Here is a 14,756-nt window from a genome sequence, read left to right as displayed (position 1 = left end):
ATCTGAACCATCATGTGAAACAAGACTGTTGTCACAATCTCGATCACTGGACCGGCCGACCTAGGGGACGGCTCACGATCCCCATCAGTGCACTAGTCTAAGTAGGGCGTAGACCCTAATTAGACCCGAATTCGTTAACCATCAAAGTCTAGTAGAGTTTTATTCTAGTAGACAAACAGATAGGCAGTTTCAAAACATAAACACGGCATGACATACTTATAGAAACATCCTTATAACACCGTAAACATATTGATTTAAAATAAACGTTAAAGAATAAAGCCCACCTCAAAAGCTTATGATTTCCGTAAGAATTCCTCGTTCCGACTGTTAGAGTGCGTGGGGACCACCTTCTCGGAAAATACATAAAATTCATATCAATTCTCGGTAACGACGATATTTGGAATGCATGCACTCTAATTCAAATCTTTTAATTCTCTTTCTCGATTTCCGTGCATTTTAGGTTATTTGGTGGCCGCCCAAGGCGTCGCGTGCGACGCCGGTCGGCCGCTTACGCTCGTTCTTTCCTTCGTTGGCTCCTCGTATTTTCCATAACATCGAAAATAATTTCTAAAAATTATTCAACCGTATACTTTAAATTTTCATAATTATTTACCATTGAAAAAAAGGTATCATTTCATACTTAGGTAAATTGTTCATTCTTTAAAAAGTCTTCCGGAAATTAATTAAATATTTTTTCTGATTAAATTTTAATTTTCGGCCCATAAGATTAAGCTTAGCCCACCTTATTCCTCCAAAAAATTAATTAGGAAGCCCATCAAATTAAAAGAAGTACATGGCCCAAACTTAATAAAATGTTGGCCCAAAATCATCTCCCTCTCCAACACACTCTCTCTCTCTTCCCTCTTTCTCTCTCCCCGTCGTCCTCTCTCTCTCTCGGCAATCACACAGCAGCCGACCGCCACCACTGCCGTCGTCGTCGTTCTCCCTCCGGCTTACCACCGTCGCGGCTGGAGCCGCCTGCCGCCGCAGCTGGAGTCGCCGAGGAAGCTGCTGTCTTCGCTGCTCGCCGGCGGGAGCTGCTGCCGCGGAGGAGAGTCCACGTCGCCGCTGCCGTGCGGCTGGGGCTGCTGCCTCGCCACGCCGGGGTTGCTGCCTCACCGTCGCGTCACCGGCCGCCGTCATCCGCACCGAGAACGTCGAGCGCGGCTATCCGCCGCTGCCCGTCGCCGACGGCGGCTTCTCCCCTCCGAACAACTCCGAACCCGCCCGGAAACACTCCGCAAAGGCTCGCAACACGTGTTATGAACATAAAGCTAAGTTCTTTCTAAGTTTCGGTTACGCGCGGCGATCGTTCGGTTGATTCTTAGTTGGTTTCTTACTTGAATTGGTTATGGAGGATAATCAAAGCTATATGCATGTAAAGCTTAAAACAACGCATGCTTTATGATAGGAATGGATTATACCTCCAAGAAGATTGAAAAAGATGGAAGAAAACACAAGATGGATGGCTCAAAGCTTCCTCCTTCTCCTCGGCACTTCCTCTCGCCGCCTCTCTCTCTCTCTCTTTTTTTGTTGTGTAATATGAAGGTGGGGGTGGCTTTTGGGGTGTAGATATTGATGAGGAAGTGGGGAGGTGAAAACCGTGAACATCATGGGGGGAAAAGAAAGAACCGTCGGACGTGGTGGGGGGAAGAAGAATTAATTTGGGCTTAGCTAAAATAAATCCGCACTTGGGCTCCCATGATTTAATTTCCAATTGGGCTAAAATCAACAATTAAATTACAAGCCCAAGCTAGAATGGATTTAAAGAGTTATTAAAATTCAAGTTATTTCATATTTAATTGGACTTCAAATTTATTTTTGGAAAGTCCAAAATAAATTCATACATTTATATATTTTTTTCGTATTTTCCTTCATCAATTAAAATTTACGGTCCCTTATTAAATTTTGTTATCTCGTTCTTCATAACCAAAAAATTAAAGTATGAGAAATCGTACATAATTTATATTTGGTGTTGTTCCAAATATAATATTCATTCAACCGTTCCTTGCTTTACGCGCGTCGTTATCCATAAAACATATATTTCTTTCCATTTAATTCATTCGTCTTGCTAAAGAATAGCAATTTCATCATCGACCTTTCAACGAGACCTTAAACGTGTCTCCCAACGTTCATTTTTAAAAAGAAAACACATTCCTTTTCCCATCAAACCCATAAACCATAATTTTTCCCATATCACATTTATCGAGAAGCATAGCATTTCGAAATAATTTTATCAATTATTCCGTTACATAAAAGTAAATTTCAAACTTAAGGTACGGGTGTTACATTCTACCCACCTTAACAGAAATTTCGTCCTGAAATTTACTCATTTCTAACGAACAGTTCCGGGTATTTCTCTTTCATTTTATCCTCGAGTTCCCAAGTAGCCTCTTCGTGGCCATGGTGTTTCCAAAGTACTTTCACGGACGCGATCGATTTGTTCCTCAACTCTTGCAATTTCCTGTCCAGAATAGCTTCGGGCTTCTCCTCGTAACTCAAGTCAGGATTCAGAATCATTTCCTCCTGATGAACCACGTGTTTAGGATCGAACACGTACTTTCGTAATTGTGACACATGGAAAACATTGTGCACAGTCCCAAAACTTGGTGGTAGTGCCAACCTATACGCTACGGGTCCCACCTTCTCAAGGATTTCATAAGGCCCTACGTATCGTGGCTTCAACTTCCCCTTTACACCGAACCTCGGTATCCCCTTCGACGGAGACACTTTCAAGAACACCTTATCTCTCATATTGAACTGTAAATCCGTACGCCGGACATCAGCATACGACTTCTGTCGGTCTTGAGCTTCTTTTATCCTTTGTCGAATTTGTCGCACGATCTCTATCATTTCTTCGACCGAATCTGGCCCGAGTATTCTTCTTTAACCAACCTCATCCCAGTAAAGTGGTGATCTACATTTCCTCCCATACAATGCTTCACATGGGGCCATATTTATTGTCGCCTGGAAACTATTGTTATCGGCGAACTCGATCAATGGTAGTACTACTTCCCAATTTTCTCCTCTGTCGAGCACCACGGCTCTCAGCATGTCCTCAAGAGTTTGAATCGTTCTCTCGGACTGTCCATCGGTTTGTGGATGGAAAGCAGTACTAAAATTCAGTCGCGTACCAAGCTCCCGTTGCAAACTTATCCAAAATCTTGAAGTGAACCTGGTGTCTCGGTCCGACGTGATTGTCACTGGTACTCCATGTAGCCGAATGATTTCTTTCACATAAATCCGAGCTAGTTTGTCGGATCCATGTGTTATAGGGATAGGTATAAAATGCGCACTCTTGGTGAGGCGGTCTATGATTACCCAAATGGCCGTATTCCCTTGCCGGGTCTTTGGTAAGCCTGTCACAAAATCCATAGTGATATGTTCCCATTTCCACTCCGGGATCTCCAACGGTTGCAACTTCCCATAGGGTCGTTGATGTAAAGCTTTTACTTGTTGACATGCCAAACATCTCTCTACAAACGAAACTATGTCCCTCTTCATTCCATCCCACCAAAATGATCCCTTCAAGTCCTGATACATCTTTGTACTTCCAGGATGGGCGGTATATGGAGTCTCGTGTGCTTCGGTCAAAATTTCATTTCGAAGTCCTTCGTCGCCTGGCACACATAGTCTCCCCTCGTAGGTGAGAACATTATCAGCCTCTTCTCGAAACTTCTCTTGTTCGCCCTTCCTCACCTTCAGTCGAATTTTCTCCAAATTTTTATCGTTACGTTGCCCTTCTATTATCCTTGTTCATAGATCGGATGCAATTACCAAGGTGGCAATCTTTCCCTTCACAGTTTCCGGAGCTCTCACCACCTCCAATCGCATCTCGCTAAATTCGCGAATCAACTCCGCTTCCTGAGTGAGAAATGCAGCCAATTGCGGTTGAGCTTTCCGGCTCAGAGCATCCGCCACCACGTTTGCTTTACCCGGATGATAGTTAATACCACAGTCATAATCCTTGACTAGCTCGAGCCATCTGCGTTGCCTCATGTTCAAATCTTTCTGCTCAAAGAAGTATTTCAGACTCTTGTGGTCGGTAAAAATCTCACACCGAACTCCATAGAGATGGTGCCTCCAAACCTTCAATGCGTGTACCACAACCGCTAGTTCTAAGTCATGAGTAGGGTAGTTCAACTCGTGTGGTCTCAACTGCCGCGAAGCGTAGGCAATCACCTTACCATTCTGCATCAGAACACACCCCAGTCCAATCTTCGATGCATCAGTGTAAACCACATAGTCTACTCCCGGTTCCGGCACGGCTAGAACAGGTGCGGTGGTCAATTTCTCTTTCAACAACTGGAAGCTAGCCTCACACTCCGGTGTCCAATTGACCTTGGTCCCCTTCTTCAATTGTTGAGTCATTGGCCTTGCGATTTTGGAAAATCCTTCAATAAATCTTCGGTAGTATCCCGCAAGACCAAGGAAACTCCGAATCTCATTTGGGGTCTTTGGCGCCTTCCACTGTTGTACGGCCTCCACCTTTGCGGGGTCAACTCGAATCCCTTCGGCTGTCACAACATGCCCCAGAAAATTCACTTCCTTTAGCTAGAATTCACACTTACTGAACTTGGCGTATAACTTCTCTGTTCGGAGTGTTTCCAGTGTGATCCTTAGATGCTCCTCATGTTCCTTTTCATCCTTCGAGTAAACTAGCACATCATCTATGAATACCAGGACGAACTTGTCCAAGTATGGATGGAATACTCGATTCATTAAGTCCATAAATACCGCCTGTGCATTTGTCAGTCCAAACGGCATTACTACAAACTCATAATGCCCATACCTCGTTCGGAATGCCGTCTTGGGTATGTCCTCCCTTCGTACCCTCAGTTGATGATATCCCGACCTTAAATCCATCTTTGAAAATACTCCTGCTACCCTGAGTTGATCGAACAGGTCGTCTATTCTCGGCAGAGGATACTTGTTCTTGAGAGTCAACTTGTTCAATTCCCGATAGTCTATGCACATTCTCAGCGTCCCGTCTTTCTTCTTCACAAACAACACAGGTGCTCCCCATGGCGACACACTGGGTCGGATAAAACCCAAGTCCAGTAGTTCTTGTAGCTGGATTTTGAGTTCTTCCAAAGTTCTTTCTAAGTTTCGGTTACGCGCGGCGATCGTTCGGTTGATTCTTAGTTGGTTTCTTACTTGAATTGGTTATGGAGGATAATCAAAGCTATATGCATGTAAAGCTTAAAACAACACATGCTTTATGATAGGAATGGATTATACCTCCAAGAAGATTGAAAAAGATGGAAGAAAACACAAGATGGATGGCTCAAAGCTTCCTCCTTCTCCTCGGCACTTCCTCTCGCCGCCTCTCTCTCTCTCTTTTTGTTGTGTAATATGAAGGTGGGGGTGGCTTTTGGGGTGTAGATATTGATGGGGAAGTGGGGAAGTGAAAACCGTGAACATCATGAGGGGAAAGAAAGAACCGTCGGACGTGGTGGGGGGGAAGAAGAATTAATTTGGGCTTAGCTAAAATAAATCCATACTTGGGCTCCCATGATTTAATTTCCAATTGGGCTAAAATCAACAATTAAATTACAAGCCCAAGCTAGAATGGATTTAAAGAGTTATTAAAATTCAAGTTATTTCATATTTAATTGGACTTCAAATTTATTTTTGGAAAGTCCAAAATAAATTCATACATTTATATATTTTTTCGTATTTTCCTTCATCAATTAAAATTCACGGTCCCTTATTAAATTTTGTTATCTCGTTCTTCATAACCAAAAAATTAAAGTACTATAAATCGTACATAATTTATATTTGGTGTTGTTCCAAATATAATATTCATTCAACCGTTCCTTGCTTTACGCGCGTCGTTATCCATAAAACATATATTTCTTTCCATTTAATTCATTCGTCTTGCTAAAGAATAGCAATTTCATCATCGACCTTTCAACGAGACCTTAAACGTGTCTCCCAACGTTCATTTTTAAAAAGAAAACGCATTCCTTTTCCCATCAAACCCATAAACCATAATTTTTCTCATATTACATTTATCGAGAAGCATAGCATTTCGAAATAATTTTATTAATTATTCCGTCACATAAAAGTAAATTTCAAACTTAAGGTACGGGTGTTACAACATGCAAATAACTAATTTTACCAAAAACTACCCAACCATCATAGTACTCCCTCAGCAACATCATCCGCGGCGTCGTAATCCAGCTCCTCGATTTCGCAGAGGCGACAGCCATGGCGAAGAGATCCGCCGAGAAGCTCTTCAAATACCTCGATATGTACGAGGCGCTCCAATTCCTCCTCCCTACCATCACCGGCCACTCCTGCTGTGGAGATCTCGTCGACGAAGTCTCCGACGAAATCGACCGCATCGGAGAATCCGCCGTCCGCAATTTCTGCGATCTGGAAAATTCAATCAAAGCCGACGCCGGTCGAGTCTCGGTCCCCGGCGGTGCAATCCACCCCCTAACTTGGTACGTAATGAATTACCTCAAACACACCTGCGATTACAAGGACACACTACAGAAAATCTTCGAGAAACACACGAAATTAGCGAAGAATTTCTCCGAATCAATCAGTCTAGATCTGGAAAAGGAGAGCTTAAGCCCTCACAACTTCGAAACCATGGCCGGAACGACGCCGTTTTCCATCCAGGTAGTAACGGTGATGGATCTCCTCGACGGAAATTTGGATAAGAAATCGAAGCTGTACCGCGATCCGGCGCTCCGCCACATCTTCCTGATGAACAACGGCAGATACATCCTGCAAAAGGTGAAAGGCGCGAGTGAGATCCTCGATGTCACGGGCGACCAGTGGTGCCGGCGGCGATCGACGGTGGTGAGGCAGTACCACAAGAACTACCAGCGGGAGATGTGGAACAAAGTGCTGCAGACGCTGAATCAGGATGGGCTGCTAGTGAACGGGAAGCCGAACAAGCAACTGATAAAGGAGAGGTTCAAGGTGTTCACGGCCACGTTCGAGGAGATAAACCGATCGCAGACGGCGTGGATTGTCAGCGACGAGCAGCTGCAGTCGAAGCTGAGGATATCGATCGCAGCCGTGCTGATCCCGGCGTACCGGGCATTCGTGGGGAGGTTCCGGCAGTATATGGATAGCACGAAGCAGGCGGATAAGTACATCAAGTATCAGCCGGAGGATGTGGAGACGACGATCGAGAAGCTTTTTGAGGGGAATAGTATTTCGATGATGAGGAGGAAATAGGTTTCTCTTTTTTGGGATTGGATTCGACATTGTTGATGGCTAGAGTTTATTAACTTTGTATCATATTTGTTCTTTGTTTTTAGGGTTTTCTTCACTTGATTTTTTCTTTTGATCTTTGTTTCCAGTTCTTGTCATGTTCTTGAGGATGAAAGCGAAGGTGAAGATGAAGAAGAGGACGAAGACGAAGAGCCACGCACGGTGGGATTTGTAACGGATCAGTTTCTCCCAGTTAGTGACGGATTAGTGATGGATTTGTGACCCGGTAATTAAAACCGTCAAAAATTTGACGGAACCATCCAAAATGGACCAAATGTGATCCGATTTCAAATGTGAGGGACCGAATAATTCAAAAGATAATGTTTTGGACCAAAATAAAAAAAAAACGCAATATGTTTAGGACCAAATTGGGACTTTAGTATAGATTATTTAATTAGATAAAGTTCTACATATTGGATTTTTGAAACTAGTTCCAATTGAACATAAAATCGTTTTGTATTAGGGTGAACTTATTAAAATATAAGATGAACAAATTTATTTCTAAAAGGGATATTAGTCTCTAAAACCATAAACTTTGGTCAAATTTGGTATTTCTCACGAACCAGTGGCGGATCCAGAAATTTTGTTTCAGGGGTGCAAAATTTAATTGTTTAGACTTAGAGCTTTAAAATTATGAATATTTTTTAATTATGAATATTTTATAGAGATATATTTTTTAATTGTTTAAGGCTTGAATTATTTTTAAAAATAGTTTGTTATATACTCAAACACACAAATTAGAAGACAAATAATAAAATGTTATATTTAATGATACGGTAGTTCGAAGCATTAATTAGCCAATCATACATTCATATGTAACAAAAGTTAATCAATTAACAAATTAAAACAAAAATACAAGCAAAATAGCAGGAATCGTACCTAGGTTTAACGCATTGGTATGTGAACATTTTACCACTAGGTTAGCCAAGGTTTAGGCGATACAATCGTACCCCCTTGTTATTAATTGGCTCCGCTACTGCTACGAACTTTGAAATTGGTCTAAAAAATCACAAACTTTACATTTTGTTTGTTATTTCCCATGGCATGTCAATCACCATAACCAACCAACTTCCGTGCATATTTTATCCTACTTGACACTACTAAATCAACGTAATTTTCTATGTAGCATTTTATCTTACTTGTCACGAACTTAAAAAGTAATCTAAAATATCATAAATATTTTAGGGTTGCCCACGTATAATAAGATTTTTTCTGAAGATATCTTATTTGGGATGTCATGGGAAATAACAAACAAAATGTAAAGTTTGTGATTTTTTAGACCAATTTCAAAGTTCGTGAGAAATACCAAAATTTGATCAAAGTTCATGGTTTTAGGGATCAATATCCCTTTCTAAAATGATGTAATTTGGTAGATTTAACTGAATATTGTGGTTTAATCATAAATGTGAATGACGAAGAGATTAAATTCAGCATCGGCTTAATCAATTTTCTAGTTCCTCCCTGGGGAGCACTACTAGGTACAACCCTTGCCTTGCCAAAAGCCTTCATCTTTCTTCTCCTGCTCTCATCATTGTTGTCCGACCGACACACTCCTCAATTTGAAATTACAATAACTTCGGAACTTGAAATTCAAATAAAATTGGGGGGCCCACGGCGAGAATGCACTTGTTTACTTCACTAAAATCAGATTGTACACATTTTAATAGTAATTAAATAATTATTACTCCTTCCATACCACTTTAGCAATCTCGGTTTACCATTTTTTAGTGTTCCACTTCAGAAGTCTCAGTTGGAATATTCCATAAATTGTAATCGGCCCTACACTCTATTAAAATTTTTCCACTCTCATTTTATTATAAAACTAATATATAAAAGTATGACTCTCATTCCACTATCTTTTTTCACCAACTTTCGTTTCATTTCTTAAAATTCGTGTCAAACTCAAATGAGACTCTTAAAATAGAATGAAGGATGTAATTAGATAATATATGGAACTCATATTTATTAATTTTAATACCATTGTATATAATGCATAGAATTGATTTTTAAGCGGACTACATAATTAGGTAATATGAACTCATAACTATTAATTTTAATACCATTATATAATACTCATTTCGTCCCATAGAAATAGGTCATTTAGGGTTGACACGGGTTTTAATATGTAACTAGTAAAGTAAGAGAGAGAAAAAAATAGTTGAATTTATATAGCGAATGGTGGACCCATAAATGATAAAGTAAAAGAGAAAGGAGAAAAAATTGTCATAAATGGATATGGAGTTTCATATCCATTTTTTATTACTTAAAAAAATGACATCAATGTGCATATTTCCAATTATCGTATGTATGTAGTTTCATTTGAGGTAACTGATTTTGTTAACAATTATGATTATTGTTTAAAACAAAGGCACATCGTTACGTGTATCATTTTTAACAAAAACTTATTATATCACATTGCATTAGACAGTCGCCAAAAGTATGGTAATTAAGATATCACCTATTAAGGGAATTAGCAATGGGGATCGATCCGCCCCCATCGGCTCCCACCGGCTTCCATTGTGGAGAGGGAGCCGATGAACACACCCAATCGCCTCCAGCCCAAGGCCGCCTCATCGCTTCAGCCGATGTGGGATCATCTCTGTATCAGCCCTGCCACCGGCTTCAATTTTTTTTAATTTATTAAAATATTTCTTCCCCTATTATAAAATACTTTACAATCCCATTCATTTCACACACTACATCCTTCTCCACTCACATTTTTCTTTCACTAGAAATGTCTTTCAATTCCTCTTCCAATTCGGACGCAGGCAAGAACAACCCAATCATTGCCCGGGTGTGGGAACGCGTAGCGGAGATAACAGAACGACAGCGGCAGGAAAAGGTACAGGCGGCAGGCCTACTATGCTAGTCCGACGTCGTAAGGCGATTCACCGTAACCACACCGCAGCTCACGATCGGCGGTTCGCGGATTACTTTGCCGAGGTGCGACGCTACCATACAACGATGATGAGCGTCTTCACGTATTTGTCGACATGTGCTAGGCCGAAGCCCATCGCACACTCCAATGTGATATGATTGAAGAATTGTGGTCACATAGGCACTGATGTTTTATTGTAATTTTATTGAAATTTGCTTCTCGATGTATTTTTTTTCCAATATTGTAATACATCGAACAATTAATTTATTAATATATTTTAATTTAATTAAATTATTTTGACATTGATATTAAAAATAAAATAAAATTGGATTGCTGTGTAAATGAGATGGGCTCTGAGATAGGGTCTGGGATGGACTTTCCTTATAAAGAGATAGACTTTAAGATACACCTGCTGATATAGCCGGAGTAAATAAAGATATGCCCTGATATGGACTTCGAAGATAAGCCACCGTTGATAATGCTCTGACAAAAATTGAAAACTCAATAAACACAATGAAAAAGAATATATGATCAGAAGAAAACTCATTTTTATAGAATGAATCAAATGAAAATAGTGTCAAAGGGAGAAAGAGTGCCATTTTGATAAGAGTATGACAAATTTCCAGAATGTTTTAGGTTGCTATGATGAGTGGTTGACGGCGATTTTGACACCTAATCAAACCTCATTATTGCATTCAACCGATATTAAAATAAAGGAAAAATAAAAGAAGAAAATCATCAAATTTTGCGGATATAAAGAAAAGACTGAAAAAGTAAACACTAAAATAATTACCAAATTCGTTCTTACGTCGCTCTCTTCTCTAAATTCATACCCTCTCCTCCTTCTTTGCTGCCCGTTAGCAAAGAAGAGAAGGGGCAAACGAATTCTGAGCCAGAGAATAGGACAATTTCTTTTACAAAATCACATCATTGTGTTTGTGTGTGTTATTGTTATTTATACATACTAACATATATATATATATATATATATGGTTTGTATTGATCATTTTCATATATAGGGTTTTGATGGTTTGTATTGATCATTTTCATATATAGGGTTTTGATGCATGCAAAACCATTCTTAATACAAAAATGCAGAACCAAGCATATAAAAGTCATTTTTAGGTCATTGTAAGCTTATTTTTACGTCATTTTAGTAAGGATGACATGAAATGATCTTAACATGACCTCAAACCCAAAGTTTATAATATGACCTAAAACTGTTTTACAATGACCTTCCGTGTTTTTGTTTAATTATTGACCATTGGATTGTCAAATCTCGTGGTCAGGATTTGGTCTGGATTTTGTATTAAGATCAAGTTTTGTATTGATCATTTTCATATATATATATATATATATATATATTCGATTGTATTGGAGCTGTGTTATTTCTGTTGAGAGAGAGAAAGAGAAAGAGAAAGAGAAAGAGAAAGAGAAGGAAAGATGTTGGTGGCTAACAGTTTCGATTTATGGCAGAAAGATACCTTCTTTTCGGCAGCTGAGGAAGTTCAACAATCTGCCGACATGTGAGTGTGTGCACTCGAATTTCTTTTTTATTGTAATCTTTACTCCAATTTTGGGTCGATTTCGTTATTTGATTTGGGATCTTTCTCCAGAGGTCTTAACAATTTCTTCGTTTTATATTACTCCTATTAATTAATTGATTGTGATGTTCTTTTATTGGATGCTAGTTTTGCTGCTATCAATTCTTAATATAAGTGTTTCTTCTAAAAAACAACTTAAACAATGAAATCTTATGTGTAGACTGTGTAGCGTTAATCACAGTAAAATAGTTCTTGAAATGTTGTTACAAGATTATTTGCTGAAAATAGCGTTATGCTTTACCTTTTTGGTTGGGCAGAATGGAATCCTCATACAGAACATGGCTTAGAGCAAGGACAGAAGGTTGTCAGCAGGAGGATTTAGATGAGCTGAGTAGAGAGCTTCAAATGGCTTTAAGCACTGCTAAATGGCAGGTTATTACTTCATCATACATTGTGTTTCACGTTCATCGTCAATGACGTTCATAGCTCTCTTTCTCTGTGTGGTTCTTGTAGTTTGCCTGATTGCACTTTCTTGGTTTCAATTTGTATTTTTCGTGATATGTAGTTGGAGGAGTTTGAGAAGGCTGTTTGTATGAGCCACAGAAGCCATCGAGATGATATAACTGTTAGTAGGCATAGCCAGTTTGTTTCTGTACTAGAAGACCAAATATCCTGCGTTGAGCATTGAAGGAATCATTTCAAGGAGAAGGGAAGAAAGAGTTACACTGGGTGGATTTGGATGAGGAAGAATGTGATGACTTAGCTCTTTTTCTTTCTGGAAGCACAGGGACATCAAAGCGCAATGTTAATGAAGCCATTGGAACGAGCTTACCAAACAAGAAAATTAGTGGGAAAGAAAATAGCAATCTTGGTTCTGAAGTTAGTTCCACAATAGAAAGCTCAGGTGAGGGAAGGAGTCCCCAAAAAGCCAACGAGGATGCCATCAGTATTAGTTTTTATGCTGATGGAAATGCTAGTAATCGTAGAACTTGGAGTCCTTCGCATAAGGGTGCTCTGGAGATTGTTATTGATAAGGATGATACACAAAACAATGCTGATATTGAAGCGACACCCAAGGAGAAGTGCACAAAACCTTTCTTTTGGAATTCGAGGGGTGAAGATCATGCTGTAGTTAAAGGAGGAGTATTGAGCCCTCCTCAGTTAAATGTGATTAATTGGATTAATCAGGTTAGTCTTTGTGATAATTCAAGTAACTTCCATAATAGCTAGATGTGTCTATAACTTCAATCAGTTAATATTTCAAGTGTGTTCACGCATAAAATCCCTATCCTAATATGGGAAGTCAAGAGAATCTACATTAGGTTAAAGTAAGGGTATGCCTTTACTATTTTAAGATACTAATCATTTTGTGCCTGGTTTGCAGCGCTTGAGAGGATGTCACAGAAATCAGAGACAACAACAGATGGTGCAATTGTTTCCAGTCAATTCCCTACGTTTAATGCTTGCTTTACTGCTGATAATTTTTTTAGTAGGTATGTGTTTTTTCTCTAACAACTTAAGTTGATAATATACTAAGGGAAAGTGCTGTTACAAAGGTGGAGATGTATGCTCATTCACATCCTTTCCCTGCAATGTACTAGTCACTGCTTTAGTTATTACTTATCTAATTCGGTGATTCTAAGTTCCATGCATTTGTTTTTGCAGTGCCGTTTTTGGTGTTTTCGACTTGAACTGTCTCGATCAAGAAGCACAATAAGAGGTATTTCTTTGATGTGTGTATGCATGATGGGTTTGGTAGGTTGAATGAGAGATGGAAAATAGATGCTAGTGGATGAGTCGTCTGCATATTTCGTATATATATATATATATCGCTGCTACTTAAACGAAACCCATGGTTATATATGCCCTAATTAGACGCATAAGAAGTCAATAAGAATATTTGATAGGTAAAAGGATTCCTTGGATTGAATATTACCTAGAAATATATGTTCACAATCACCAGCAACAAATGTTCATCTAAACTGAAGCTTGTAAATAGCTATTGCAATACACGATATATGCATCATGCTCGTATTTGTAGAATCAAACATCCTCTTCTATGCTACCGAGGGTCATGGGCATTATTTTTACCAGGGCTAACATATTATCATCATGTTGCTTTGTGTTTCAGTTTGCTTTGATGATGATGGTTATGCCGAGATGATTGAAATGGTATTGTTTGTTAGCTTCAATTTTTGTTACTATTCTTCATTGAAAGACCTCTGTCATCTCAAGAGGCGTTACCTGGTGAATCCAAGCATAGAAGACAAAAAATGTATCTTTTCCTGCAAATGGGAATTGTGAAACAAAATATTTCTAATAAAGAATGTTTAAATGTATATGTAAAGTGTGTTTCTGGGTATAATTCATCAGTATCATAGCTTTTTGATTCCAAGTTAAGTAATCATATCAACAGGCAAACATTGAAGAGCAGTTAATCAGCCAAATATCTGAATCCATATACATTTGATTAAGTAATTGCATATATAAATCCCTTTACATAATGACACCTATGAAATCATGCAGAAACATTATCTGCAGACACCAAATGGCGGATATTTGCAGTATCCCTTATGAAAAACTCGGGATATTCAAACCCCAAGCATTTTAAATCATGTTCAAGGTCATGGCCAAAGAGGATTCGAGCTTTTCCAGTCCTAGACCGGATCTGCCATATCGGCTCCCCATTGCATAAATAGTCTTGAATCTTCCTCCCAACTTGTCTAACTGGTATCCTATCCCTCAAATACTCCGGCCTTATGCCAGTTGTCTCGTACCTGTAGTTGGGGACACGAAGGCTTGGATTGGCTTGACATAGGTGTGGAAAATGATGTTTTCATTCTCATCAATGAGGCAGACTCTTGCACAGAAGTCTAGTGAGCCATCACTGCCACCTCCCACCACTAGAAAACAGACAAGACATTTTTTTTTGCAATTGGACTTGAGAAACAATGAACATGCACTAAAACAAGAGATAGCAAAGCTAAAACTCAACTCTTTGACAATCCTAAAATGAAGAGAGAGATAAAACAACTAAGAGAGGAGGCCAAGAAACAAAAGACCTTCAAGAAATGGTTGATTGGACCAAAATTAGCACA

At 39.3% G+C, this 14,756-nt stretch overlaps 1 protein-coding gene and 1 pseudogene across 1 annotated transcript; both read left to right on the top strand.

The window, feature by feature from the left end:
• The first annotated feature begins 6,059 nt into the window (after positions 1-6,059).
• On the top strand, positions 6,060-7,526 carry LOC121751236 (exocyst complex component EXO70B1-like). Its single transcript, XM_042145945.1, has 2 exons — positions 6,060-7,200; positions 7,326-7,526. The coding sequence occupies exon 1, from the start codon at positions 6,214-6,216 to the stop codon at positions 7,198-7,200; it is 987 nt and encodes a 328-aa protein (XP_042001879.1). The 5' UTR covers positions 6,060-6,213; the 3' UTR covers positions 7,326-7,526.
• A 3,951-nt stretch (positions 7,527-11,477) lies between these two features.
• LOC121750330 lies at positions 11,478-13,997 on the top strand (annotated as a pseudogene).
• The last annotated feature ends 759 nt before the right edge of the window (positions 13,998-14,756 follow it).

This window comes from Salvia splendens, chromosome 10, assembly GCF_004379255.2.
Source record: "Salvia splendens isolate huo1 chromosome 10, SspV2, whole genome shotgun sequence".
In the NCBI taxonomy this organism is placed as follows: domain Eukaryota; kingdom Viridiplantae; phylum Streptophyta; class Magnoliopsida; order Lamiales; family Lamiaceae; genus Salvia; species Salvia splendens.
This window is presented reverse-complemented; position numbering and strand designations above follow the sequence as displayed.

Excerpts from the sequence above, each read along its gene's own strand:
- LOC121751236 (XM_042145945.1), top strand. The coding sequence starts at position 6,214 with ATGGCGAAGAGATCCGCCGAGAAGCTCTTCAAATACCTCGATATGTAC.